The 27,188-nt window shown below is 48.4% G+C and overlaps 2 protein-coding genes and 1 long non-coding RNA gene across 4 annotated transcripts in view; 1 reads left to right on the forward strand and 2 right to left on the reverse strand.

Annotated features, from left to right (window-relative positions):
• Positions 1 to 17,990, reverse strand: part of ILRUN (inflammation and lipid regulator with UBA-like and NBR1-like domains) — a 31,339-nt gene extending 13,349 nt beyond the window's left edge. Inside the window, exons 1-3 of the mRNA XM_042833518.1 lie at positions 17,793 to 17,990; positions 6,057 to 6,211; positions 1,545 to 1,742 (exon numbers count right to left, since the gene is read on the reverse strand). Coding sequence (XP_042689452.1) covers positions 1,545 to 1,742; positions 6,057 to 6,211; positions 17,793 to 17,950 — 511 coding nt within the window. The 5' untranslated portion in view covers positions 17,951 to 17,990. The remainder of the gene's footprint in view (positions 1 to 1,544; positions 1,743 to 6,056; positions 6,212 to 17,792) is intronic.
• On the reverse strand, positions 16,958 to 17,581 carry LOC122168322. The gene is made up of 2 exons (XR_006171235.1): positions 17,232 to 17,581; positions 16,958 to 17,088 (listed from the first exon to the last, which is right to left on the reverse strand). It is a non-coding gene; the product is annotated as an uncharacterized LOC122168322 (long non-coding RNA).
• Positions 17,991 to 19,740: 1,750 nt separating the features above from the next.
• SNRPC (small nuclear ribonucleoprotein polypeptide C) lies at positions 19,741 to 23,683 on the forward strand. 2 transcript variants are annotated; one of them, XM_042833587.1, is made up of 6 exons: positions 19,741 to 19,799; positions 20,065 to 20,107; positions 20,517 to 20,625; positions 21,662 to 21,754; positions 22,320 to 22,424; positions 23,326 to 23,683. In XM_042833587.1, exons 1-6 carry the CDS (start codon positions 19,792 to 19,794, stop codon positions 23,448 to 23,450), a joined length of 483 nt encoding a protein of 160 aa, XP_042689521.1. In that variant the 5' UTR covers positions 19,741 to 19,791; the 3' UTR covers positions 23,451 to 23,683. The 2 variants fall into 2 exon arrangements, with proteins under 2 accessions (XP_042689521.1, XP_042689522.1); XM_042833588.1 differs by having other exon boundaries at positions 21,665 to 21,754.
• Positions 23,684 to 27,188: the final 3,505 nt, after the last annotated feature.

The following is a 27,188-nucleotide window of genomic DNA, read 5'->3' on the forward strand; positions in this document are numbered from 1 at the left end:
TTACAGGACCTCAAGTGACATCATTCCGGTTCCAGCTTTCCCACAGTGCCAGCCTGCAAGGGGCTCTTCTGTGCTGTGACCAATGGTGTGGGGAAGGGAGGGAGGCAGCAGCTACTGCTGTGCAGTTTTACCACCACCACCTCCACAGACAGCTCTGATGCACTGAAACTCTCCTTGCAGTCACTCACCACGTGCAAGGCGGCTCGTTAGCCCGCAGTTTGTAACCCAATTAAGGACGGTGAGATCCCGCCCTACACAAGCTGCTCAAGGAGCACAGCACGCTGCGGGCACCCAAACCCCACACAGCACTTCTGGCTCTCCCTGCTGCAGGCCTGACCAACACCCAGCCAGCAGGCACAGCAGGCACAGCAGCCCTGGGTCTCCCCTTCCTGCTGGATCTGAGCTCAGGAAATAAGCATCAAGCAAAGGCAGCTCTGATTCTAAGCTTACTTGCCAACAAGGTTTTAATTAGCAGGCGGTTTTCTTTCAAAGTGTGGAATTTGAGGAAATTTAGTGAGATCTTAAGCTGTTTGTTTGTTGGCATGTAGGAAAGCCTTGGATTAATAAACACACAGGCTGGTGGCAGGCAATGCAAGTTGAACAGGCCTTTCTACCTTCCAACCTAATTTATGCACACCTTTCAAGGACAAGTTACATCCACTCACTACACAGCAGAGCCTTACTCCTGCTGACAATTCTGCCAAAGAAATGGAGCAAGGAGTTATTTTTGACTCCCAGCACTAACATCTCTCACTCAGAAGCCATGTACTTGGGACACTCCCAACTGCCAAAACAGACACAAAGCTGTTCTCACTATAAACTACAGCTGGCTAAAAATGACTGCAAGACTCCAAATGAATGAAGATGCTAGTGGCTCAGCCCAAGGCATTGCACAGAATTATCAAGAAGTGATTTTTAAACACAGAAAACCAGTTCACAGTAGATGTTTACCAAGTTTATCTATTAAAACTTCTCCTAAACTTGTCAGATTGGGTTTATGCCATTTAGATGTTATGTTTGTATGTAGTTTGTGATGATCAGCACTGAAAAACTTGAAAGAATTCTGACAGGATAAGAGACTCCAGCAGAACCGTACCAGTTCCTTTGTTTTTAAGAGCTTTGTGTCATCTGCAATTTGTGCCAGTGTTTAGAAAACAGCTCTGTGCTGACCAAGACAACAAGGCAGCTCACTTGATGCTTTCTCTGCTTTCTATTTTAGTCTCAGAGCTGGCAGACCTCCCTACCTTTCTGCTTTTAGTCAAAGCTCACTGAAGGCAAGCTTTCTGTCTTTCAGACCTGACTGCAGCACTGCCCACCAGACCAGCAGAGCACAACATTTTCAATATGGAAACCAAGGTCAGAACACAGCTGCTACTTTTCATATCTTTGCACAGCACAGTGTCACATCAACAGCAATTACAATCAATCACACAAAGATTATGGGTAGATTATCACTTTGTTATCAGGGGAGCGTCTGCAGGGGAACAGGAGCACCTTTTATGATGGGAATATCACAAAGAAGTGCCAGGAAAGGCACCACTCACCTCCATAATACAGTCCTGTGGCAGTGCACATCCGCCACTGTCCCTGATACATTCCTGCTGTGCTGGGGCTGCACATCTGAACGCTGACATCTGCAATCTCCTGGGGCTCCAGGGACCGGACCATGACCATGTTTACGTGGCCAAACTGGTCTCCCCCAACGTACTTCAGACAAACTCCTGGAGGCCAGACCTCTGTCCCTGGGATTAAGCAGAGCAAAAAAAATGAACATAAATTAGCAACAGTGCACCAGGAAAAGGCGTTGTGTGCATTTCTATGAGACTGGGTGAAACACTTCTTAAAACAGCTGTGCAACTGTTGAACAGTTAAAGGAATACCAAGATTTATGTATCACAGCCAGCAGTGGATACAGAAGAAAACAGTTTTCAGATAAGGTTTAACTGGTCTGCTTTGCGACCAGCAGGCAAAATCACATTCCTATAGAAATAATCTCTAGCTCTTCATTATTCAGGAAAATCCTCAAAGTCACAGTGCAACAGCTGCAAAAGAAAGAAAGAAAATCAACACAGCTGACATTCACTTCATACTACAGACAAAGAGGTGAGACATTTTTCTTTTCCTCATTTCTGCCTCCCTACATGTAGCTCCTGAGGTTTCCAACATCAAAACATATGCTATTATCTCAAAGTGCTGGAAGCATTTTCTTTCAGGCATTCACTCCTTTTTCAGCCTGTTAGTCTCCAGAGAAACTCACACTCTGAATTACAATTGAAGAGCTAGCACTGTTTTTTAAAAGGATTTGCACCCCTTCCTGCACCAACTCTTCTCTCAGCCTTGCAAAATGGTGGAAATGATTGCGAGCATCTGATTTACTTGTGGAGAACAGTGTTTAGACTGGAGATACTGGGAGTGACAGTGTGAGCTGGCAATCTGGAGAGATTCAGAAAGCAGTTACTGCATGCAAACACAGCAATTTCCTCCAAAGATAACAAGAACTGAAGCAAACAAACAAACAAAAAAAGCTTAGCAGAATTTTCTTTTGCTTCTTCTCTGATTTGTGGCAGGCCAAAGACTTTCAGAACACCTTCTGCTTGGCTAAGGTTGTAGGAAGCAGTTAATTGGAGGAACCACCAAGACGCTTGGAACCACTCAAAGTCTATTCTGAGGCCAGAATGGTGGATGCTGATCTGACCTCAGGTTACCTCCAAGAGCATCCTGCAAAGGATGCAAAACAGCTTGTCTGCTAATTTAATCCCTGTGGATGCTTCAGTGAAAACATGGCAAGGAATAGCTCCTTAGTAGAATCCTTATTTATGGGACTCTCCATCTAGCAGGGAAAGAAAGATGTGAGCTAATAACACTGGATGTTCAGAGTGGAGAACACACTGCTACAATTGGAAACACTGCAGAGACAGGGAGGTAACTGGAAGCGAAAAGCTGAGTGATCAGCTGATCTCAGACTAAGGCATGGGGGAGTCAAGTATGAAGTCTCCTCTGACAAGGTTAGCAGCCCAGCAGTAGGGTTTAAACTGTGCGACTTTTATCAGTTCAGGATCGAAGATGCCTAGAATGCTGCAATTAATAAGCCCCATAAAAGGAATCAAAAGGAATTAATCATAGAATTGTAGGAGGCTGGGAAGGGCCTCCAGAGATCAAGGCCAAGCTCCCTGCTAAAGCAGGTTCTCTACAGCAGGTCATACAGCAGACTCCACAAGCTCTCTGGAGGATCTGTTCCAGCACTCTGTCACTCTGACAGCACAGAATTCTTCCTTGCATCATATGGAACTTCAGCTCGATGCTCCTTGTTCTACTGCTGCTCACCACTCAGAGCCCACATCCACCAACCTGACTCCTGCACTTTAGGTGTTTAGAAATAGTGATCAGATCCCCCCTCAGCCTTCTCTCCTCTAGAAGGAACAGTCCCCGGGATCACAGCCCTTCCTCATACAGGACATAGTCCACACCCTTTGAACATCTTTGTCCCCTCCACTGGGCTCTTCTAGGAGATCTCTATCTTTTTTAGAACTGGGGAGCCCAGAACTAGACACAGCACTCCATATGTGACCCCAGCAGGGCACAGCAGAGGGGGAGGATCACCTCCTTTGACCTGCCGGCCATGCTCTGTACAGTGCAGCCCAGGACATCGTTGGCCTTCTTGGCCACAAGAGCACACTGTGGGCTCACTGCTCCTCCCCAGCAGGGCAGTCCCTCCTGTTACTCCTCCCCAGGTGCAAGACTCTACACTTGTTCGTGTGGAACCTCATCAGCTTCCTCCCTGCCCCGCTCTCCAGTCCATCCAGGTCTCACTGAATGGCAGCACAGCCTTCCCGTGTGCCAGCCACTCCTCCCAGCTCTGGATCATCAGCAAACTTGCTGAGGGTGGACTCTAACCCCCCATCCAGGTCACTGATGAAGATGATTATGCCATTCTATTTCAGTACACTCATCTGTCAGGAGATGATGAATTGCAGTAACTGTCCTGCATGCAGAGCCAGCAGCAGCTGGGGGCAGAGTGGGAAGAAGAAATACAACTTAAATTCTGCTTGTCTTCTAGCACTGCTTCTATTATACGGCCTGGTCTTTGAGCAGACATGCCAAGCACCATCCTGGAAGATATCAGAGCAGGGTATTAGTTTTCTGTAACATAAAAACCTGACTGAACCTGGCTTACTGCTTGCGTGCCTAAAACTGACAGCCTCCCAGAGCTGTGCTTGTCATACTCATCAGACACCGAGTGCTTGGGTGACACATGCCTCAGGTATTTCTTGTTCTAGGACTGAAATCATTTAATCAAGGGCTCCTGTAGAGCTGTTAAAAACCTTGGCTTTACTTCAGTTATCTGCCTAACAAGCAGATATTATCTAGAAACACCATAGTCTTTTGATATTATATCTTAATTAAACCTCAAAATGGTTTTAATATGCCCTGGTTCTGCTTAAACTGTAGTCACAACACAGTATGTGGAGGTGCATTTAGCTAAAACATGCCTCAACAGCGTGGTTTTAACAAGATTTGGCCTCCAGCACCAGTATTCAAGCACAGATGTACTTTTAACAAGTTGGGCTTTAACCCACACAGAAGCCAAAACAAATTTTGGCCTCGCCAGAAGCTCGTGAGTCCAGATGAACTTCTTTTCCTCATTTCAGCAGGCCCATGGATTTCAGAAGGTCAAACACAGCAAACAGTGAAAAACAGCTTGAACAAGGATGTTAAATTAAGGCTGAATTTGCATTCAGGAAAGAATACATCAGAAGAACAAGAGGAGGAGGAGTCTGAAAGGAGCTATGTAGGGGGTGCAGTCATAACCCATACAGTTTAAGATACTAATAGTGGAGAAACAAGATCTGTCAAGCTTACTACATTTTAAGACTTGTTTGAGACAGTTACAAAAGTTTTCCAGTCAATTTTGTACGTTACAGGAATTCAAGTAAGTTCTGTTACCTTTCTATTTTACTAAGTCAAAAAAGGCAGAAAAAAATTGAAATAATTAAATCCTTTTTCTAGAATATGATGCTTAAAAATCAGTGTTCTTATATGCACACTTCTCACCTCCAATATCCTGATTAAATACTTAGATTTTTAATGGGGTTTTAGTCTTTGTTGCATTTTGGTATTTAGCACAAATCCATACAGCATGAGTACTGCAGCCATTTTCAAGTCAAGACACTTGCACAGCTGTGTGTTACTCATGATGATTCATGGTATCACACCTTGTCATGCTATCATTCTTCTTCACAGAAGTGCAAGCAGGTCAATTAAATTCAGACACACAGGTTAAACATTCATGCAACATCCTGTCATTGCAGCAGTCAAAGATGAGGTGTTCCCCTCTGCATCCTCAGATCTCTGACTACATCCCTAAAGATTAAGCAGTTTTGCCAAGTCTCACTTCCAGACGGCAGCCACTGCTTTGATTTATTTCATTCTGGAACGTGCTCTCTCCATCTCTGCATTCTCCTAAAGCATGAAAAAGCCATTCTGCCAAAGGTGTATTAAAAAGTCAAGGGTGTCTGCCACACAGCTGCCTCTTCTCAGATTGTGGCATCTCTGCATCCACAGAGAAGGTTAACACTGAGAGCCCAACCACCAAATGGCAGGCAATCAGAAAACAGAGTAATGAAACATAGTGGTAACGTACACAGGCCAGAGCTGAAAGGCTTCAAGGTTTACAGGGATCTCTCTCTTCACCGACTGAAAGGTGTCAAGTGAATTTGTCAAGTGGGCATAAGGCTACTTAAGGATTCTCAACCTATTTTCAGATTTAATTTCCATTACAAAGAGCAAAACAAGAGAAGTACTTCATTTTCTATTTATATGCCTCTTCTTCCAAAAGTTTCCTAGAGCTTTTGTTTCTGTGAAGACAGCTCCACATCCAGCCGTAGGAAGGGCAATGCAGGCAGGCCAGCAGGCGACCTCCTTCAGCAGCAGCCTGGCTTCATTCCAAGGTAGGTGCACGTGAACGTTCTGCCTTAAGCAACACCTCCTCCATTAGATCTGCCACCCTATCACATAATACACTTTACATGGGCTTTGCTTGAGTCACATAGACTTACCTGTGTTTTGTATCCTCCATGTTTTTGTAAACTGGGTGTCAGGAGGGATGGACTCTCCTTCACCTATGGTGACATCTTCAACAAAGGACATGGAGGGTACGTTGATGTTTGGACTCTCAAAATCATAATAGGCTCCAATGGCTGCTTGTAGATTCCTGGAAAGCAAAAAGCAGCTTAGAATCTTAAGCACAGGAGGGTCGGGGTCTGACAATTAAGTATAGATATTATCCAGATTATATCAGCTCTGCTGCTTGCACTTTCCTAAAGCTTCCATCACTATCACACATGGATTTTCCAAGCCATCCAAATCCAACACACAGCATTTTACTTCCCATGGACGCTCCTACAGAGCAACATTTCTAGCCTGATTCTCATTTTCTTTGTAAAACCTGGAACTTCAGAGTCTGTAAGGCCTTTGAGCCATTAGCTCTCTCTTGAGACCTGACAATAAGCTGAAAGGACAGTGAGGTTAAGTGTTGTGCACCACATGTAAGCAGAGCCGCTTCCTTACTGGCCTTGTTTCCTGGGCTAATCTCAAGACAACTGAAATTCTGTTTTATTTTGGTGTGAAAGGTCCAAAAGACCACAGAATGAACACACTGATAATTCTGAAGGCTAAAGAGAATCAGCAGCTATGGAAAATAACCGAAGCTTTGCTGCTTTTGAAACGTACGGTCATAAAAGCTATTTATTAATCATTAGGTGTCTCTGGACAGTCATGGCTCAAAGGAACTCACAAACCATTGACACCAGCATTCTTCCTGAATAAAAACAAATGACAGCGGAAGTCTGTGATGCATTACAGACATTCAGAAAGCCACAGATGCTATTGATTCATGGTCACGGTGTAGCAGAAACTCAAACGGTAATTAATCTGAAAAGAGGAACAGTCAAACAGGAAGAGGATCCATGAGTCTCAGCTGCCATTCCACGATATACTACTGTGCCATTATGTAAGTGTCTTGGCAAGGCATGTAATTCCTCTGTTTACGCATGTCTGGGAGGTTGTGGCCCTACTTTACATGTTGTGAGTAACTGCTGGGAGAATGGAGATGAGTGAAATCTCTCCAGAAGCGATGGCAAAGCAATTGCTTTTTTATTCGTAATTACAGAGCTGCTCTGTTGTGTTTGCTTTTTTTTTTTTAAAGCGAGACAAGAAAACCTTCCAGAACCAGGAATCACCACCTAAAACAAAAGACACATTGGAGAAGCTGCAGTAGATGGGAATGGTGATTTATTGTGGGTTAGTATTGTTTGGTGGAGTGTCATGTGTCTAAACCAAAGCCAGAAAGCCAAGGCGAAAACAAGAAAAACATTTGCAGCATGACCCTGAGAAAAAGCAAACACAGGGCTTTTTGGACTGCCTGCCAGCTGGAAAGAGCCTTGAAACGGTGAGCAAAGGAACTCCTGTTCAATTCCTACAGTGTTCAAGGCAAAAAAAAGTCATAGGGAGACATGGAGTAAAATCAGAAGCGCATGGGAGAGAAGCATGGCTGACTGCTGCTCACACGGGAACCCAGAGGCACCCTGTTGTAAGACTTCCACATTTACAACTCCGCATTTCGGACCAGCAGTCATTATTCAGCCTGAGGCATTTTCTACTTAGGAGTGTCAGGGCTATATTTAAACAGACAGCTCAGTCCAGTGCTGCAGGAAGGCTGCGTGCCACATTAGCCAATAAATAGAGACAAATGCTCTGTTTTACATCACTGACCGCCTGTTGCTGATACACCACACCAGATTTACATAACTTGCAGAAGGGCTGTGCCAGGAGACTCCTGTTCACTCAACCAGCTAACACTACAGCCTAGAGTTCAGTTTTCACTTTGATTTCTTCCTGCATTACAGCAATCCAATGCAAAAAGTATTGCAAGAAGGATAACAGCCAGCAATACAGCTCTTTCTCTTCCTAATCCACCCAGACATACCACATTGCACGCTACAGTGCTGGAATCAGTAGAAATGACATTTTCTTGACATTAAGAAAGAGAAAAATAAAAGTTCCAAGGGGAAGGTTGCTGCTGTAATCCGTTGTAAGGCAGCCTGCACCACGTTTTGTTTGCTTGGCTGTAAATACGCTTCAAAGGTAGTGGGCTATTTGTGCACATAGGCTCTCTGCCAACTTTCTTCCCCTCCCTGTGTCATATTTCACTGCTTGCTTTGCCATTGGGAAACAACCCCAGTCCTCCGCAGCATATAGCTAGCTGTTAACTCAAGAAGAGTACATGCTAAAAAACAGATTTGCCACCCTTCTGTGATCACATATCACAAAGCCACCTCCCTGCTCCCACTGTTTTGATCAGCGTGCAGCGGGTTTGGGTTGGGGGTGAACACTTGGGTGCGTTCCAATGCACAATGGCCTTTTTGCTGGAGAACTAAGAGGAAGCTTCCAGAAACCAAAGAGAAATCGAAAGTAACAAGAGCCAAAGTCAGGATGACAAAGCAAATCTGACTGAAGTTCAAGTTCTTCAGCACAGGCAGCCCAGAGAGATGCCACCGAGCGGCCGTCCAGCACCGCGCCGCCGCAGCAGACACAGCGCTCACATTTTAGTCATGCTCTCTGCTTACACAACCAGCAAAGAAAGCAACCTATCACTGCTGGCTTTGTTTCTGCTCTTTCCGAGCAAGAAAACTCAGGTATCAGTGTGAATGCAGCCCTTTGCTCGAGGGCCACGTCCAGAGGTCAGAGCTGCAAAACGCTCAGCCTGATTACTCACCCGTTCCCCAGGCTGCGTATCAGTTGTAGGACTGAACGCTGCTGCCTTTCTACTGTAAGCACAGTGTTTGTGGGCTTCACAAAGAAAGGCTGCTAAGGAGACTTTGAGGTCACAGACGAGTCCCTGAAGTTCGCCTATATATATTTGCTGTTATTATTAGGTCTTTACCCTCGTGCCCCAGATACAACTGCAGAACAGCAACTGCAGATCCTCCCGGGAGGGGAACGAGGAGTTAAAACTAAAGAGGAAGGAGGGATCATTTGAAAGCTGCTGCTTACACGTTAATGCCAGCCTGCTTTCACTCCCAGGTGTGACTTGCACCACACTTACCCCCTTTGCTCCCTGCCATGTGATATCAATTACTATTATAAACCAAACTACTTTGGAGCTGTAAGATGAGCATGCCCAACCCAGCCCGTGCAATTTACACGGCTGATCTATCCTAATTACAGGGATGGCCATATTTCTGTCTCTTTCTCAGCACAGCCCTCCAGGTGTCATGCTCTCCCAAATGAAGCAATCGGGCTCTTCCAGGAGGGCAGCAGGGCTCTGCCATGCTCACACAGCAGGTCTGGCAGGGTTTTACCTCGGCCTCCCGCAATCAGAAATCACACAGCAACAACGCGAGCCTTCTTACCACCAAAGCAGAGCTCTGTTTCAGTACTGAGGGGGGGGAGAAGGCAGCAAATTGTAGCTTCATATCATCAACCAAACCCACTCCAGCTCCGGTACCCTGCTCCTTCCTCCCCAAAGGCATCACAAGTCTCAGGTAGCGCGTTGTTCCCAGCGAAGAGCTACCCACACAACGGGAGAAAGTGTTCCTTTGCAAGTCCGTTTTCTGCTCCGCCGTTTGGTTTCAGGCCTCAGGAGCTAAATTACAATAGAAGTTAAAACCTTCCCTGCTAATAGCGCTGGAGATGTCCCTTAACAACTCTTAAGTGTTTGCGAAGAGGCGCTTTATCTCGAGCATTCTCTCCCTTCCCATGTTTCTTCCAGACAGCCTTTTGTTATGTTAAACCAATATATTTAGACAGTAATTACTCCCAATTAACTAGGTCACCGCGCAGAATTCAAAAATAAAAGGAACTCTTCCAAATCAATTCAAAAACCAGAGCACTCTTCATACAACCGAACGGCGGTGCAAGGGAAGAGCAATATACGGGTAATTGGAAATGATTTTTTTTGCTTTTAATTGAATCCGATTCCTCATTACGACAAGGAAGAAATCGTGGCACTGAGACTCGCTCACATCGGCCTCGAGCAAAGCAGAGTAGACGCAGGGAATCGTATTTGGGTTTGATTTCCAACCCAGCAGCTTAGGGAGCCGAGCTATGGGAAAATGGCCCCGTACCGCCGGCTGATGCTCTAAAGCACTTGTTGACACAGGAATTACACTCCAAAGTAACTGTTACAATAGAAAGCAACGACTTGATAGTTCAAGTTTCAACTGTAAGTCTTACAGGAATCTAGAAGCTTGATTTTAAAGTCTTTGATGAACCCAAGTCAGATGAAGACAGCCCCGAGTCCTCAAACACGGCACGCAGATTTTGCTCCTATGGCTCCTGGCGCCCTTTGCCAGCCATAGAAGTGGACGTTCTTCCAGCACTGATTCTCCTGAGCCGTCAGGAAAAAAACAAAGGTCGCCCTTCCAGTGCAATACCAATTTAGCCTTCAACTTCAGATCTCACACCGCACGCAGCACTTATATCACAGACAGCAACTTGAGGACATTTATTAAGTCGAGCAGAAAGAACTTTGACAAATGGATTCGGCTGCAGATGGCTGCAATGAACTGAACGCCAGGTTCCATTTCTCTCCCTCCGAGCAGCTCCCCATTGAAAGTCAGCTGCATGGCCTCAGCACTCACATGCGGCAGAATGCCTGCTGTGCCCAAAGCAGCTCAGGGGTTACCTCCCAGAAAGACGTGACACAAAGGCTAAATGATACAGAGCACAATGACAGTAACATACGGCCCTGTGTAGGAGGCTCTGAACTCTTTCCATAACCGAATTGTCAAACTTTACAGCTCTTGCTCCTGCTGCCTAAATGCAATATGCAGGGCAGCACCATAGCACCCAACGAGGCATCTGTGTTAAAAACCAAGCATGCAAGAGAAGCAATGCAACAGGTGGATCGTTTCTTTCTCCTCAATAATGGATCTTCTTTACACAGTACAGGTGGAAGAGACTGAAAACAGACGTGCAACACATCCTGGTGAGGCAATCCTCAGGCCACTCCTTCTGCTTCTTCATATCTTCTTTGGAACTGGATTGACCAAAAGAGCTTCTGCAGTAGGAAGCACCTTGAAGCATTAGGGAAAGCTGGAGAGGAGCCAGAATCATCACACCCCACGAAAGGCACCTTTACCTGCACTTGGCTTCAAAGGTTGTCGATAGAGATGACACACGGCAATTAAGGGGGAAAAAGTCCCATGACATTTTGAAGGTCTGGAAACGATTAGCTTTCAATGAACACCACTTCTGAAAGCCAAAATTTGTATATCCATTATCTTCAGTCTTGATCTCTCCTACATTAAATCACGAGGCTGAGAAACTAAGATGTTAAATTACCCAAAAGGAGGGAAGCTGAAAGCTTTGAACTGAAATTACACGGCTTTAGAGGGGAGAAAACACCAGCTAATTCAGAGCTTATGTATTTTCCTTATACGAAGCCACAGAAAAACATTTCACTGTTTCAGCTGAAAACAGCCAGTTCCAAAACACAAGTGGGATGTTCCAGGAAGTCCACAAGAAACCTGTTGTGATCGGCAGCTATGCACTGTCAGAGATAGCAGGAGGAGAAAGGCCGCAGAGAAGGCACACCCTCCTCAGGGCTCTCAACCCTCCAGCAGCCACTTCCCCTTATCAGGCTTTCAGATACAAACACAACAAGCTGGCCGTTATCGCAGTCCCCACTCCCAGCTGAGCACTGCACCTTGCCTAGCAGCAGCAAGCAGTCTGGCTGACAGAATCATTGCCAGTGCTGTTTTAAGTCTCCATCCCCAGCAGCTGAACCCCCAGAAGCAGGCAGTCAGGAGCTTTCAGTCTGGGGTGAAACATTTTGGGAATGCCCCTGCAGAAGCTGCTCTCTGCTTGCCCCAGCTCTTCCCAGAGGAAAGTGAGCACGAGCTGCCACAGCACAGGAGATTCTGTAACTGCTAATTCCTCAGCATAAACCATGTCACCGATCTATCGTTGTCTGCACTGCAGTAAAGGGGGATTAAGCTCCAGAAAGTGCCTGAGAACAAGTTCATGCATGTGAAGCAGTCCAGCTGGCCGAACACTGCATCGCACCCAACTCCTTCTGCTACCCTTGTCTGACTGCAGCTCCATCTCCCATGCACTCCATTTTCCAAGTCCTGTCCCTAGGTGCACAGCACAACTCCACTGCAGTGTATTCTGCAGTTAAACACTATATTTGAAGTGTTTTTGCTCAAATGTTTGAGCTGTTGTGGAGAAGAGTTGTTAGATCTGTTTCTGTCTTTTGTGCCTATGAGGACAGCAGAGTCCATCTGTTGCTTCAGAGTAAGAACACCATGGAGTTCAAACCTCCATCCTTCCTCCTCTTTGAAATGATCTTTTAAGCCAGGTGCATCACACTTCTCACTGCATTCCCTTCAGCGGGCCACCACCTGCAAGCATTAATCAGACTAGAGGATTAAAACTTCAAACACTTGCTAAGTACTGAGGTACTTCAGGAACAGAGACTTCTTGTTTTCCTCCTCAATCACCTGATAGAGGAAGAAGAGAAGGAAAGCTCGGCGACTTTCCCCATCACCTCCCCAAAAGGTGCCCAGAGCAGCACGAACCCAAATTAGTTCCCAGGACTGGAGACCAAACACACAGAGAGCCATGCTGCAATCAATACAAGCGGCCTTTGGAACAGCCAGGTGATCAAAGGTTGGTTGGTGCAGGGCAGATGCAGTGAAGGATGCACATTCCACCTGGTGTCCTGGCAGTGCTGGCGAGCTTCAGGGCAGCCCGGCTTCACACGTCCTTACAATTGCTTCCTACACAGCCTCACCCCATACATGTTGGAAGCATAACTATTTGGAGGCTCAAATGAAAGCTGACTGCATTTCGTACCAGCAAGTCTTTTAAATACAGCAAGCACAAAAAAAAACACCTGGCTACATTAAGCTGGGAGGAGCTGAAGAGTTTTGGACAACACCTGGTGACCTGCTCACACCTGAGCTGGAGCTTTTCAAACCCCAGCTCTTCTTGCAAAGTGCCTGAAGATCTCAGCAAAGCAGATGAGTCTGTTAACAACCTGAATGCAGGAGTTCACCAAATGAAAAAGCACAGCCTGGATACCAGGAGCAGTGGGTACCAAGGGGCTGCTGCTACTGGGAAATGCATTGTGTGCAAATAGCTTCTGATGATTGATTGTTCATGTCAAATCTCGCCCCAATGTTTCACCTAGCCGTACTTTGAGGGTCTGAACAACACCCAGCACTCCATCTCAAGTGTTCACACATGCTTCCATGCACAGATCTGAGGTTTCCTGAGCGAAGGTTCCTAACATCTTTGCTAGAAAGCAGAAGCACCTGAAGTCAGACCAAAAGCAATTACAAGGCCATCACCAGCTCAAACATGCCTTGAGACCTGCAGTCAAGCACACCCACTTCTGAGCAATACAGGTGGTTCATTCAACACTGAGCATCCCAACAGCCAACCCAGGGGGATAGAAACAACAATTTAAAGCAATTTTAATTTTGTCAGAAGTCAATATTCAGCCTTTTCTCTGCAATCAACAGAATGCAGATTAGAGCTCTGTATCATCAACCAAAGCACAGAAATGTCAGCAGATGAAACCAGCCTACAGCTGCAAGTTCTCAGGATGAAGACAAGAGGGGACCTATAGAAGAGATCCACCTTGAGGAGGGCCCTATGGAGACTTTTGCCACCAGAAGCCAGATCAAACAAGATGAGGACTTGCAGCAACAATAAAATGTTGGGCTTTTTTTTTTTTTTTAAGCCTAATGCAAACCATCAATATGTGGCACTCCACCATTAAATGCAGCATCACACCTAGCAGACTAACAGAACTCAGCTTTCCCAACAGAAATGGAAGCGTAAACAAACACTGCTTGTAAATCATTGGAACGTGCACACAAAAATAAACCTTCCAAATTAGGAACCCCTTCGCAGCCAAGTGTGCTGCACAAAGGATGTTCAATCCAGCACCACCAGATACTTCAAATCAAATTAATTCACTTTCCCAGGGAATTGAAGAAGCTCCAAGTTTTACTCGGCAACCTCTCACCCTCTAATTTGGTATAGCAGCCAACAAATGAAATCCCCTCTTCCTTTTCACAATACAGTTCCCATACCAGCTTGGAAAGAATCCAATGTCTTTTAAGAAATGGCTCTTTACTGAGCGCAGACAATTAAAAAAACAACCATACACACGTGCTGTGCAAAGCCTCCTCTGCTCCTACGCTCACACCAATCCTTAGTGCTGATGACCAGCGCTGGTTGCCATTTAAGAACACTTCCAAACACCCTGATCCCAGCCACCCAGAGTCCCTGCACTGCTCCTGCACTAAAAGCCTTGAGCAGGTATTCAAGTGCAGATTCATTCAGTGCTGACTGACATAAAACAAGCCCGAATTTTAAGAAAATAACTTCCCAAAAGGAGTTTCTGCTGTAGGAAGAGTGAAACGCACCGAGCCGTGCAGGCTCAGACACGCTCCAGCCACAGCACAGGGAGCTGCAGTCAGCACTACAGCTTCACCTCGGCACACACAGAACAGCCTGGGTTGAAAAGGAGCACAGTGCTCATCTCCTTCCAACCCCCTGCTGTGTGCAGGTCGCCAACCAGCAGCCCAGGCTGCCCAGAGCCACATCCAGCCTGGCCTTGAGTGCCTGCAGGGATGGGGCATCCACAGCCCCCTTGGGCAGCCTGTGGCACATCTCTGCTGGGATCCCACTGAGCCCAGCGGTGTGCCTGCAGGTTGGGGCGTGCTGTGCCAGGCAGGGGGGGTTTCATCCCAGATGCAGCGGCAGCAAAACACCCTCAGCCTCTGTTCTCCTTCTGGAGAAGGAATGTTTTGGTGCCAAAGCACCTGTTGGAAAAGTTCACTTTTAGTTTTACACCAAAAGCCAAAGTTCAACCTTTAACCCAAACTCCGGGACTTTGAACAGTAAATAAATGACAACAGGCAGCCCGTGCTTGCTGCTCTATTAGAACCAGGACCTGTGAGAGGGCCTTAGCAGAAACACAAGCAGTCAGAACAGCCCACAGTCAGAATTCGGGCTGCAATTCCAAAGAGGCGCAGCTCTAGGAAAGTGTTTAATAAACAACAGGGAAAAAGACAACTCAAAGCATTTAACCTGTCTTTCTTGAAGATCAAAGAGCAGACTCAGAAACTACAGACGCATGCGTTCACCTGGAGCATTCCTGCAGCACCGCCAGTGAAATCAGCTGGCAGTTTCTTTGCACTGTCCTGAGCCTGGAAAATACCTGGGGAGCACATTGAGCGACTCCAGGTGAGCTGGAGAGGTGGGCCCACTTTTAAAGGCTCCTCTGTGTTTCTTCACCATCACCAAACCACTCTTTTGCCCGAGAGATCTGAGAACAGCAGTGTTCAGATAACTCACCCCTCCCAGCAGAACTGCTCATTTGTTTTAAGCGTTAAATGCAATTCCTAATGAATACACTGGAAATATTATTTCAAAACACATTACAGATTACACACAGCACCATCTCAAAGGCCTACAACAAGGAAGTAGCTTCAGGCCTGCTGACTGTATCATTATCAAAGAGCAGGCTGCCACATTTACGAAGAAAGTTTTTGTCCAATTAGTCTCTATGAACATATCTAAGGAGAGCTCAGGCACCAAACAAGTGCCCGAAGCCCTGCTGTGACCTCCTCACCATTTCCTGCACACCAGCATTAATTCTGACACAGAGAACGAGGAAATATCACTGCAGTGCTGCAGCTTTAGCAAAAAAAAATAAATAAATAAAATGATTTGATGGTGTCACTGAGAGGAATTATTTGCAGGACAGAATGGTGGTAAAAGATTCAGACCCTCATCCTACACCAAGAAATCTCCTGTTGTGCCACTGCCCAACATCACCTGGAGTAGAGTGGATTACAGCACTGACTTCCATGCAGTCCTTCGACATAACAAAGGAAAGGTGCATCCAGAAAGGGGAAATGTGGCTTGGTTGAAGCTTTTTGCAACAGCAGAGAACAGGATTGGCACATTCAGGCCGACACTGCAGCGAGGTGGGAGCTGGGAATGGGACAGAAGCTGTACAGCACCCATAGCTCAGGGAAGCAGCATCCTGGCACAGACACCCGAGGAGAACCAGCAGCACCTGTCAGCACGGCTGGCCCGAGCCTGGGCTGCTGAAAGGCTACACCTCACAGGCTGCAAGCCCACTGCAAGAGCCCCAGCTGATCCTCCCGTACTGCTGGATGCGTTACACCAAGTTAAAAGAGTTCTTTTTTTTACGCACGCACACCCCCAGCCAACAGGGCTAATTAACTTATCCTAATTAAAAAAATCACGCTATCAAATTTTTTGCTGCCCGAGTCGTGAAAGCCAAGCCATTTTGATCACTGAAGACCATCCCTGGAGGTGCTCAAGAAACGTTGAGACATGGGACTGAGGGACGGGGTTCAGTGGTTGGTTGGACAAAGTGATCTTGGAGGCCTTTTCTAACCAGGGTGATTCCATGATTCTTCAACTGTAATCAAATATGTCACGTTTAGCAAAGGGGCTCAAGGGGTTGTACAGAAGCTACTGTTACTTCACTCCTACAAAAGAAAGCAGCACTTCAGCACAAACCAGGAACACCGGGGTTATACACAGTAACCCCACCAGTCACTTTCCAGCTTCTGCTGGAGTTTCCTCTCCCCAGGAACATCACAGAACAGCAAAAACAACAAAAAACCCACACCACAACAGCAGTGCCACAGTGTCACATGTAGCACAGGTAGCGTTACTCATGTTATCAAGACCACATGAATGAGGCAGGAAAGCATTTCCTGCCTGCACCACTTCTCCAAAGCAAACTCCTGAACTCCTCAAGAGCAGAGGCCTTATTTTACATCACATCAGCTTGTAATTGTATTATTTGTTATTCCCCTACTCCTTCTGCAGAAGCAGATTTGCAGTATTTACTATAGGGCTGTAGGAAAATAGAAAGAAGTGAAAAGACAAAGTTGACTGCTTCGCCATATTTCTGTTTATTAGTTCAGCAACTCCACGCAAGTTTCGTTTTGTTCTCAACTGTTGCTCTCCAGGCTTTCAACTCAGACTCCCAGTTCCAAACTGGAAGTTTCTGGAGTTCATTTTATGCTGTTAATGGGTAAAGCAGAGTCTGCCTCAGTATCTGCTGTTAATAATTTCTGAAACACAGGGCGCTTCACCTCCCCGCATCCTTTGCGGGGACGGGATGTAAACAACAAGAAGGGCACTAACCCAGATGTGAGCCAACTCACCGGACTGCTATCAGCGGTGGGTTTAAAGGTGCAAGCAGCAATAACGAGGAAACCCCACACGTCGGACGGCAGCAGCCCCACCGCGCTCTTACAGCCGCCGGGTTTCCCCACGCCACTCTCACTCCTCGCTTTCCGTTTTCTCACATTTTCCCCCCAGATGCAGCCTCCCCCATTACCTGCACTTCTGCTTTCCACAAAGAGCCTTCACAAAATCAAGAAAAACAACAAGGAAAAGGCTCGGCTAGCCCCGTGTGCGAGCAGAGAGACCAAGGGAGCTTCACAACCCCTCCGCTCAGCCTTCTTCCCTCTTTAACGACCCGGCCCCACGCAGCCTCGCCCAGAAATGCCCCTTTAAGGCCTCCCCAGCCCCAAATCCCCCCCCGCTAATCTCCGTTAACAGCCCTTCTCCCCCCTCGCCGGCAGCAGCCCGGCCCGCCGCCTTCCCACGGCGGGGCCTGCAGCCCGCGCCGCTGCCGAGGCCTCTCCCTACCCCCCTCAACTCCAACCCGGGGCCGAGGCCTCCTCAAGCCGTCGACCCCCAGCCGCCCCCCGGCCCCTCACCAGTTGGTCATGTCGAGGAAGAAAGCGCAGCCGGCCGGGCTAAGCTGGAAACCGAGGAGCCTCTGGAACTCGCCGATCAGCACGTCCTTGTCGGTAGTACCCAAACAGCTGAACTTCTGCATCAGCTCCGCGTCCAAATCCACGTCCATGCCCTCCATGGCGAAGCGCGCCCCGCCGCCCCGGGGTCGCCCCGCTGCCGCCGCCGCCGCCGCCTCAGCGCCGCATGGGGGCGAGGGGGGAGCGCGGGCACGGCGGGGGGCGGGGGGGAGGGGGCGCGGGCGACGCCAGGCGCTAACGGCACTGCGCATGCGCCGCTCCGCCCCGGCGCACGCGCTTGTGACGTCACCGCGCCGGCGTTTCCCCGCGCTCTGCACGGCACTGTTCTGTTGCGGAAAGGGAACCGCAAGGGCGAGCGGGGAGTGGATGCAAATGAGAGCGTGGCGTACGCCTGGCGTGACGCGAGGGCGCAGCGCAGCCAATGAGAGCGGTGGAAAGGAAGGCGATTTGCATAACCCCCCCAGCCGCACGTTCCCATATATGGAGGCGACGCGGGAGGCGAGCCGCGTGTTTATGTATGCAAATCAGTCACGTGCGGACGGGGCCGTGTGACGTCACCGGGAGCTGTGGGGCGGCGCAAGGGCTGCTGGGACGGCGGGGCGGCTGTGCGCCTTCGGGCCTGGAATTTTCCTCAAAATGCTGTTTTTTGCCTGAATTCCCCTCAAAGTGTCGCTTTTTGCTAAAGTTTCCCATTTTATGGTGGCAGTTCCGCGCACTGAGCCCTGACCTCAGCGTCTCACGTGGGAAACCTAAGTGATGTCTCAAACACAGGACCTGACCACCCTTCAGCACTGACAGGGCGAGCACAGGCCGTTATGCCTTCATTTCTGACTCTGTTTAAGGCATGCTGGGCTTTAACATAAGCATGCTAAGCTACAAAATGCATTCTAAACACAGGCCCAGCTGAGGGCTTTGTAGTACTGTGCAGGGTGGCTTTGTTCTGACAGTGCCACCCTTGTGTTGGGGTGCGTGGGTAGAAATGAGTAGCGGCTGTACAGGGGGGTGAGGGTCAGTGTGGAGACTGCACAAAAAAACAAACAGTGGGATTACAAGCAAAATAAATAGAGCATATCGTCTTGCGGTGCTCATTCTTTGCTGTAAGACTTAGTAAGTAGTGCTGCCCCTGTCCCTGCAGCCCCAGCAAGCAGGGTTGTGCTGTCACCACCTGTGTTGTATGCTGGATCTTGTGATCTGTGATGCTGATACAGACTGCGGTGGCAGGGCTGTGTCCACGTGGCCATTCCAAGCACCTGCCTACCTCCATGGTGTCTGGAAAGCCCTGGGTTCAACCACAGGATCATAGAACGGCTCTGTGATTGAAGGCTCTGTGATGGCTGCTGGAAAAAGGGGCCTTAAATCACAGATGGCTCTGTGATGGAAAGGAGTTTAAATACCATTCAGCCCCAACTCCCCTGCCATGGTCTGAGTGCTTCCCACCAGATACCCAGAGCTGCATCCAGCTTGGTCTTTAGCAACCCCAGGGATGGGGCACTCACAGCTTCTCTAGGCACAGTGCCAGGACCGCACCACTGCCTGGTAACCTCACTCGTGGTACTGGCACGGCTCCCAGGGCTGTGGACACAGCCCCAAGTTGCCAGAGCTCAAGGGGTATTGGGACGCTGCTCTCAGCCATTGAGTTTGGGTTTGGGTAGTGCTGCGTTGAGATGGGGTTGGACCCTACGGTCCTTCCCAGCTCGGGTCATTTCATGATCCTGCGGTTAAGTGATTCAAGCACAGATGTGGATACGGGCAGAGCCGGGGAGCCCGCTGCACCGAGCGCTGAGGAAACGCAAAGCAGCCGCACTGCTTCGTTTGTCCCTCTCGCGCCACCGTCGAGAGCGCGCCGAGCATCCTGCGGGCTCGCCGGGGTCACGTGACGGAAGGAGCTGCCGTGTCGCCGTCTGATTGCGTCACTTCCTGGCGGCGGCGCGCGGGGAGCACCATGCCCAAGTGAGCGCGGCCCCGGGCAGGAAGGCGGGATGGCCTCGGGAGGGACTGCGGGCTTCTGGGGTCTGTTAGGGCTCGAAGCCGCCTGGTTCGGCAGCGGGGGGGTTCCGGGCTCGCGTTGGTTCCGCTCTCTGGCAGCGTGGGAAGATGGAGGGTGGGTCCCGGTGGTGCAGAGCGCTGAGAGCCGCTGTGCTGCGGCTGTGGAGGGCTGTGCTGTAACAGCCACAGCGTGAGGTGCCGTCGCTAACGGGTCCTTTTTCCCCGCCAGGTTTTACTGTGACTATTGTGACACGTACCTCACCCATGATTCGGTGAGTACCGAGCCTTCATCTTTGGTTCTGACTGTACCAAAGTGAAACTTGCACGGAGTAAAAGCAAGTTATTTGAAATGCTGAGGTGTTGTGCTTGCTTGTCATAGCAGAAAGAAAGAAAGAGGAGGAATAGGTGTGCTAGAAATACTCAACAACTCTTATATTAGTAGGAGGCAGCTGGCTTAGCATTAGCATGCTTTGTGCTCAAACTTGAGTCTTAATCGTGGTAGTTATATATAAGTTATATATAAGGTAGTTATATATAAGGGTTGTGCGGCACCTTTCCTCTCCCTGCATACAAAAACCAATCTGTTCTGTGCTTGCAAAGGAGATAGCTGTATCAAAGTTCCTAGAAATTGTGGTGTTACGTGGTGTTTTGTGAGCTTTAGGTTTATGTGATCTTTCTCAGCCCTCCGTGAGAAAAACTCACTGCAGTGGCCGAAAGCACAAAGAAAATGTGAAAGACTACTATCAGAAATGGATGGAGGAACAAGCTCAGAGCCTGATTGATAAAACAAGTAAGACGAATCCTTTTGTGATCTTGGTGTGCTTTGCTTTTGCTTCTGTCTTTAAGTGCTTTCCTTCCTTTTTTTCTGTGCTGATTCAACATAACTTCCCTGCTTATTCTGTGAAACACAAATGAAAATGTGACTTAGAATCTGAACTCATCCCAGCGTGATCTTTGCATGACAGATGGAGCCCTGTGCGATGGGCCCTGCAGCAGTTAAAGTTTTAGTGTTGCTGAGGTGGTTGTGGTTACACCCACCTTTAGCACTGCTCATAATGTACGAGCTGCCATAGCACACAGCTATGCCTGTGGTCAGGGATTTAGACTTTCTATCTCAGGCTGCTGAGCTGTAAACTAACACACTTAGGGTCAAGTTTTTTTTGATAGTGAAAGTGTCCTTGGTTGTTTTTGTTTTCCTCCCTCACTGCTGTAGGCTTCAATAAAGTTTCCTTTGTCAGTGTTGGGGATTCTTCTTCTCTAAGCTGTCTCCCTAATACAAATTCTTTTCAGTCTGAATGGCATAAATAGAAGTGCCAAATTCACCTTAATGGCAACTTTCTTCTTTAGATGCTTCCAGCTGTCGCATCTTTGGCCTTCTTTTTGATCAACTCCAGTCTCTTGAGTTTCTTCTTTTCCCTTTCACACTAGCTATTTTCCGTGCTTTTTGTCACCTGCCTTTTCTCAAGATAACATGGATTAATCTAATGATCCTAGGTGAAAAGTTACAGCTGCAAATCATGTGACATATTTTCTCTGCTATCTACTACAGTAGGTGTGTGAAATTCATCACGGAGCTCTCTAGTCTCAGCTGGAGTAATTACTGTAATAACTGTCTTCAGGAATATCAGGTGCTTCCATCTTGACAAGCAGTGTAAACCAGGGATTTGTTCCAGAGTAAGAACAAATGAGTTGCACCACGACGCTAAGTATGTTCTGAGTGCTGGCCGTGGGAAGGAGCGTTGAGGCAGGAGCTTCCTCTGCTTAGTAACTGTGTTTTCTTCTGGGATTCTTTCTCTTTTTTTTTCTTTTTTTTTTCCCCCCCAATGTAGCGGCTGCATTTCAGCAAGGGAAAATTCCACCGACCCCATTCTCAGCACCACCTCCTGGAGGAGCCATGATCCCACCGCCTCCCAGCATCCGTAAGTCCCTGCTTTTGGGCTGTAATGGCAGACCTCTTTAGCAGCGTTCTGGGTTTCCTGGACTTGCCAAGAAAAGTCCTCTTAGCTTGGGATCGAGCAAGGAAGCGTTGAGCTCGTGAATATTGGAACGTAAGGGAATGCACTGCAAGATCTTCAGGTTGTGCCTTAGTAATGCTGAGCACACCAAGAGAATCGTGTGCTCCCTCATTACTTGATAGCTGCTGTGAAACCTCGTGAAAACTTCCAGCACAGTGGGGTTTTTCTATAATAACGTAAGATTGATAACCTTGTTTTGCCCTATGACTGGCAAACGTTTGAGATCCCTTTGTGCAGAGCCTCACTGTGGCAGTTACTTGCATTAAATATGCAAAGTTGGAAATAATAGCTGGGCTATTCTTTGCTTCTCTATGTGGCACCTGAAGTCAAAGCTGAAACTGAAAACGAAGGCAGGCAGTTGTAAAAGAATGAAAGTTACTGGAATTGCTGACGTTTCCTGTGAAGGTTAATAACTGTTTGAAATGGCACATTGCTGAGGAGAGCACCTAACTGATCTGTGTGTGTCCAGCTGGCCCCCCGCGGCCTGGCATGATGCCGGCTCCCCACATGGGTGGACCACCAATGATGCCAATGATGGGCCCACCCCCGCCAGGAATGATGCCAGTTGGACCTGGTAAGTGGGAAAATAATTCTCTGTGATTAGCAGTCGCCAGCCTGTTCTGTTCTGTCCTTTACTGCTCGTCGAAAGCGCTTATGACTCCTGCTGGAATTATTGCTGTGGTAAATGGCAGGTCTTCTACCTCTAGTCTTACAGCACAGCCTTTAATTATTTAGCAGCTTTATGATTGCAGCGCTCTCATCTTTGCACTAGAGATGCTCTTCAGCAGTAGGTGAAGCTTATTGTTTAAAATGTCCTGCAGTAATGTGTTCCAGAGAAGCAATTTACCTCAAAAAGGTAAACTGAAATGTTTTGTTCTGCTTATTGGCATTTGAAGGATTCTCAGAGGACGTTTTACTGACTCAGTTACTGGAGCAAATCTAAGGGAATACACACATGCACACCAAAAGCAGTGAAGTGCACCTGCAGGTGCTGCAATTCTGGTAGATAATGCTCTGTGACACGGGCAGCACAGTGGCTGCTGGGCAATGAAAGGAAGGCTGCACTGAAGGCACTGTCTCTCTGCTTTTTGGTAAAGCGCCTGATGTCCTTTGGCAATGCTGTTCCTCAGCTGTAAGAAGCACACCAGGCCTTATGCAAACACCCTTAACTGGAGGACTTTGCAGCACTTTATTCCAACTGAACTTTCCAATTCAGTGATGGAGCTGGCATCTCTTAGGAGTAGCTGAAATAATTTTGTCAGTCAATATTGTCAAAGCCGGACACGTAACTCAGAAATGTGATTCTTCCTCTACTAATTTCTAATATCCTTCAGGGAAACGTAACCCATCCCCCTGTGTTCTGGATCCAGATGACACACTTAAAAATGAAAGCTGTCTGGGGAGAAAACCTGCACGTTCCCAGCAGCTGCTGATCCTGAGAGCTTTCCTCTGATGTCTTCTCTTTCCTCTCATAGCTCCAGGGATGAGGCCCCCGATGGGAGGACACATGCCAATGATGCCAGGGCCCCCAATGATGAGGCCACCCTCGAGGCCCATGATGGTGCCAACCCGGCCGGGGATGACCCGTCCCGACAGATAAAGACGTGGAGCCCTCTGGTTCTTTTCATGTTGTGCTCTTCCATGTGCTAAAATGCCGTAGTCCTACGTCCCAAGGGTTTTATATGAAAGCAGGGTGTAGATGAGAGCTGCTCTTATTTCAGATTGCAGGCTGTTTGCCTTAGATGCGCACTGGAGTGATGCTTTTGTAACTGGTCTGGTTTTTGGTTTGTTTCCCTGTTGAAATAAAACATTGAAGCTGGTTTATGTATGGAACACCTGAAGCCTGCTGTGATTTTCTGCCTGGCAGGACGTCTCTCTTCGCTGCACCCTCTCCACTTGTGCTGCACTTTGCTTTTTAAGGTTTCTTTTTTCCTTGAGTCGACTTCCACATCACACCCCTAGAGAGAGGAACAACTCTCTGCTTTCTTTAACTAGAAATTATTGCTTCAAAACAAGCATGCATGGTTTTAATTTACAAAAGTGATGTCAAAAAGGTCTGCAGTCATCTCCCTAACTGGGGAAACTAACGTTAATCGGTGTTAATTCCTAACGAAGCAGGATGAGTTAAATAAAATCTTGATTCCTTGTAGTGAGAAGCAAAGAGATGCTGTTAGAAGCTCACTGCTTGCAGTGAGGGATTGAAGTCGTCGCTTTGCTACTCACAAGTGTGTTTTTAATTTGCTGTTTGTGTGTCACGTGTCATCAAATTATCTGAGCTGTGGAGGCAGCAGTCGTGATGCCCACGTTTCTTCTTCAGGGAAGGAATGTGGGGTTAAGGACAATTACCAAAGCCCTTCTGTTGGTGCAGAGGGCTTTGTGGTTTTCATGTGCTTAATGCAAGCATACAGTTCTAACTGAATCCAAAGAATTTATTCTGTTTGCATAACCACCTGCTCTGTGCACGATGGTTTTCGTCTGTTTATATAGGTGGAATTTTCCAACTCATTCTTGGCATATTTGTATCTAACATGAAAGAGTGGGAGTTATCTTGCAGGGAAGTGTTTGGTCAGCACTTCTGCAAGGGCTCCTTTTCTGAGTTGAATCATTGATACGAGGTGGTATTTTAGGAAGGCATTTTTCATGCCTTCAAGTCTACAAAGCACGTGGGGTGGCTGCATGCTATCAGATTAAAGCAACGTATGCAGCCAAGTACAAAGCACGTGGCTTCCTTGGTGAAGGACTGACCGATCAGTTTAATGCTCCAGTGCCTTATTTGAAGAACAACACAAGCATTTATGAAGGATTTCTTTGTTCAGCACAGCCTTGAAAGCAAAGCACTCCCTTGTAGCACAATAGGAAATCCCCCAGCATGTGAAATGTAACTTGCTGTCCAAGGAGCAATGCAGCATAAATGAAGGAGCACAGAAACTGCTCTAAGATTATTATTATTTTTTTTAATTCCAGCAATTGTTTTATGCTGAACGCTTTTAGGACTCAGCACTGCTTCTCGAAGGCTGGTTTTGGCTGTCCTGAGGGGGCTCATGCAGAACGAGGTGTGAAGCTGCTCAGGGATTTTCCCTGCACCTCCAGCACTGAGCAATTAGTGCTAATAAAGGCAGAACTGAGAGCTGCCTGCAGCTCTGGCTCTGCCCTGCTCCTGTCAGTGCTGGCTGATAATGGCTGGCTGAGCTGGAGCTGCTGGGCCCCATAAGGAGCTTCCCTTGTGCTGCTGGGTGCTACAGGCTTGGATGGGTGTCTGCTGAGTCCAGAACTGGCTGGATGCTGGGTCTGGAGAGTTTTGGATGGAGTTAAATCCAGCTGGTGCCTGGTCAGCAGTGGTGTTCCTTGGGGTGAGCACTGGGGCCTGTTCTGGTCGATATTTTATCGATGATCAGGATGAGGGGACGGAGTGCACCACAGAATCACAGGATGGCCAAGGTTGGAAGGGACCTTGAAGCTCCAACCCCCTGCCACACGCAGGGCCACCAACCTCCACATTTCATAGCAGCCCATGCTGCCCAGGGCCCCATCCAACCTGGCCTTGAACACCTCCAGGGATGCACAGGGCATCCACAGCCTCTCTGGGCAGCTGTTCCAGTACCTCACCACTCTCATAGCAAAGAACTTCCCCCTGACATCCAACCTCAATCTGCCCTCCCTCAACTTCAAACCATTTCCCCTTGTCCTGCTGTTATCTCCCCTTTCCAAGAGTTGATTCCCCTCCTGTTTGTAGGCTCCCTTTAGGTACTGCAGGCTACAATGAGGTCACCCCGCAGCCTTCTTTTCTCCAGGCTGAACAAGCTCAGCTCCCTCAGCCTGTCCTTGTAGGGAGGTGCTGCAGCCCCCCTGATCATCTCTGTGGCTCTCCTCTGGACCCTCTCCAACAGCTCCCTGTCTTTCTTGTCCTGGGGGCTCCAGCCCTGGACGCAGTGCTGCAGATGGGGCCTCACAAGAGCAGAGCAGAGGGGGGACGATCACCTCCCTGTCCCTGCTGGCCACCCCTCTGCTGATGGAGCCCAGGATCCCATTTGCTTTCCAAGCTGTAATCACACACTGCTGGCTCGTGTTCAGTTTTTCATCCATCAGGACCCCCAGGTCCTTCTCTGCAGGGCTGCTCTCAAGAAGCTCCTTCCAGTCTGTACAAATGCCTAGGATTCCTATGGCCCCTGTGCCAACCCCTGCACTTTGCTGTGTTGAAGCTCATCAGGTTCACCCAGGCCCACCTTTTGAGCCTGCTGAGGTCCCTCTGCACGGCATCCCTTCTTTCTGCCATGTCGATCGCCCCACTCAGCTTGGTGTTGTCAGCAGACTTGCTGCATTCCATCATCACTGTCATGGATGAAGGTGTTACAGAGCACCAGGACGGAGCCCTGGGGGATGCCCTCATTACCAGCCTCCACCTGGACACAGGCACCCTCTGGAAGTCTGCAGATGGCACCGAGCTGGGAGGAAGCGCTGATGTGCCTGGGGGGGAGGAAGGCCCTGCAGAGGAACCTGGACAGACTGCACTGCTGGGCTGAGGCCAAAGGGCTGCGAGTGCCACGTCCTGCGCTTCAATGAGAGCAGCTCCATGCAGAGCTGCGTTGGGGCAGTGACTGGAAAGCTGTGCGGAGGAGAAGGGTTTGGAGGTGTCAGCTGACAGCCTGGGCAGCCAAGAACGTGATGGCAGCCTGGTTGTGTCAGCAGTCAGCAAGAGCAGGAGGTGACCGCCTGTCCTCAGCGCTGCGTTCTGAGCCACTCCTTCAACAGAGACCTCGTGGTGCTGCGGGTGGGCATGGAGCTACAAGGGCTCTGATGGGGAGCTGGGATGGCTGAGTCTGGAGAAGAGGAGCTCAGGGCGGACCTCGTATCCCGAAGGGAGGCATTGGTGAGGTGGGGGTCGGCCTTTGCTCCCAGCTAACGGTGATGGGATGGGAGGTGATGGCCTCACGTGGCACCAGGCAGGGGCAGGCTGGGCGTTAGGGATGGTGCTGCAGTGGCACGGGCTGCTGGGGGGCGGTGGGTCACCGTCCCTGCGTTGGAAATACCCAAATAATGTATCAGGACGGTATCTCTGATAAAGCAGATTTTGTTCACAATTGCAGTGGCGGGCCTCCTACAGGCAGGAGAGCACCCAGAAAACAGCATTCCATCTTTTATGCCCTATTACTCGACGCTTATCTCCTTCTCCCCTGGTTCCTCATTGGCCGAGTGCTTCAGGATCGCGATCTTCCTGATGCTCAACTGAACACACAAATACTGGCTAAACATCAGTTGTTGCAGCTGAGCATGTATTGCTAATTAGTAACTTCTCACATTTGCTCACTCAACATTCGGTCCTCTTTCTGCACATCTGCTC

Source organism: Centrocercus urophasianus, unplaced genomic scaffold (genome assembly GCF_019232065.1).
Source record: "Centrocercus urophasianus isolate 14NV4802_14NV808 unplaced genomic scaffold, USGS_Curo_1.0 seq_42, whole genome shotgun sequence".
NCBI classification, from domain to species: Eukaryota; Metazoa; Chordata; class Aves; order Galliformes; family Phasianidae; genus Centrocercus; species Centrocercus urophasianus.

Excerpts from the sequence above, each read along its gene's own strand:
- SNRPC (XM_042833587.1), top strand. Across the intron at positions 20,108-20,516 it reads CGTACCTCACCCATGATTCG|CCCTCCGTGAGAAAAACTCA; the intron begins GTGAGTACCGAG and ends GATCTTTCTCAG. Across the intron at positions 21,755-22,319 it reads CCCACCGCCTCCCAGCATCC|CTGGCCCCCCGCGGCCTGGC; the intron begins GTAAGTCCCTGC and ends GTGTGTGTCCAG.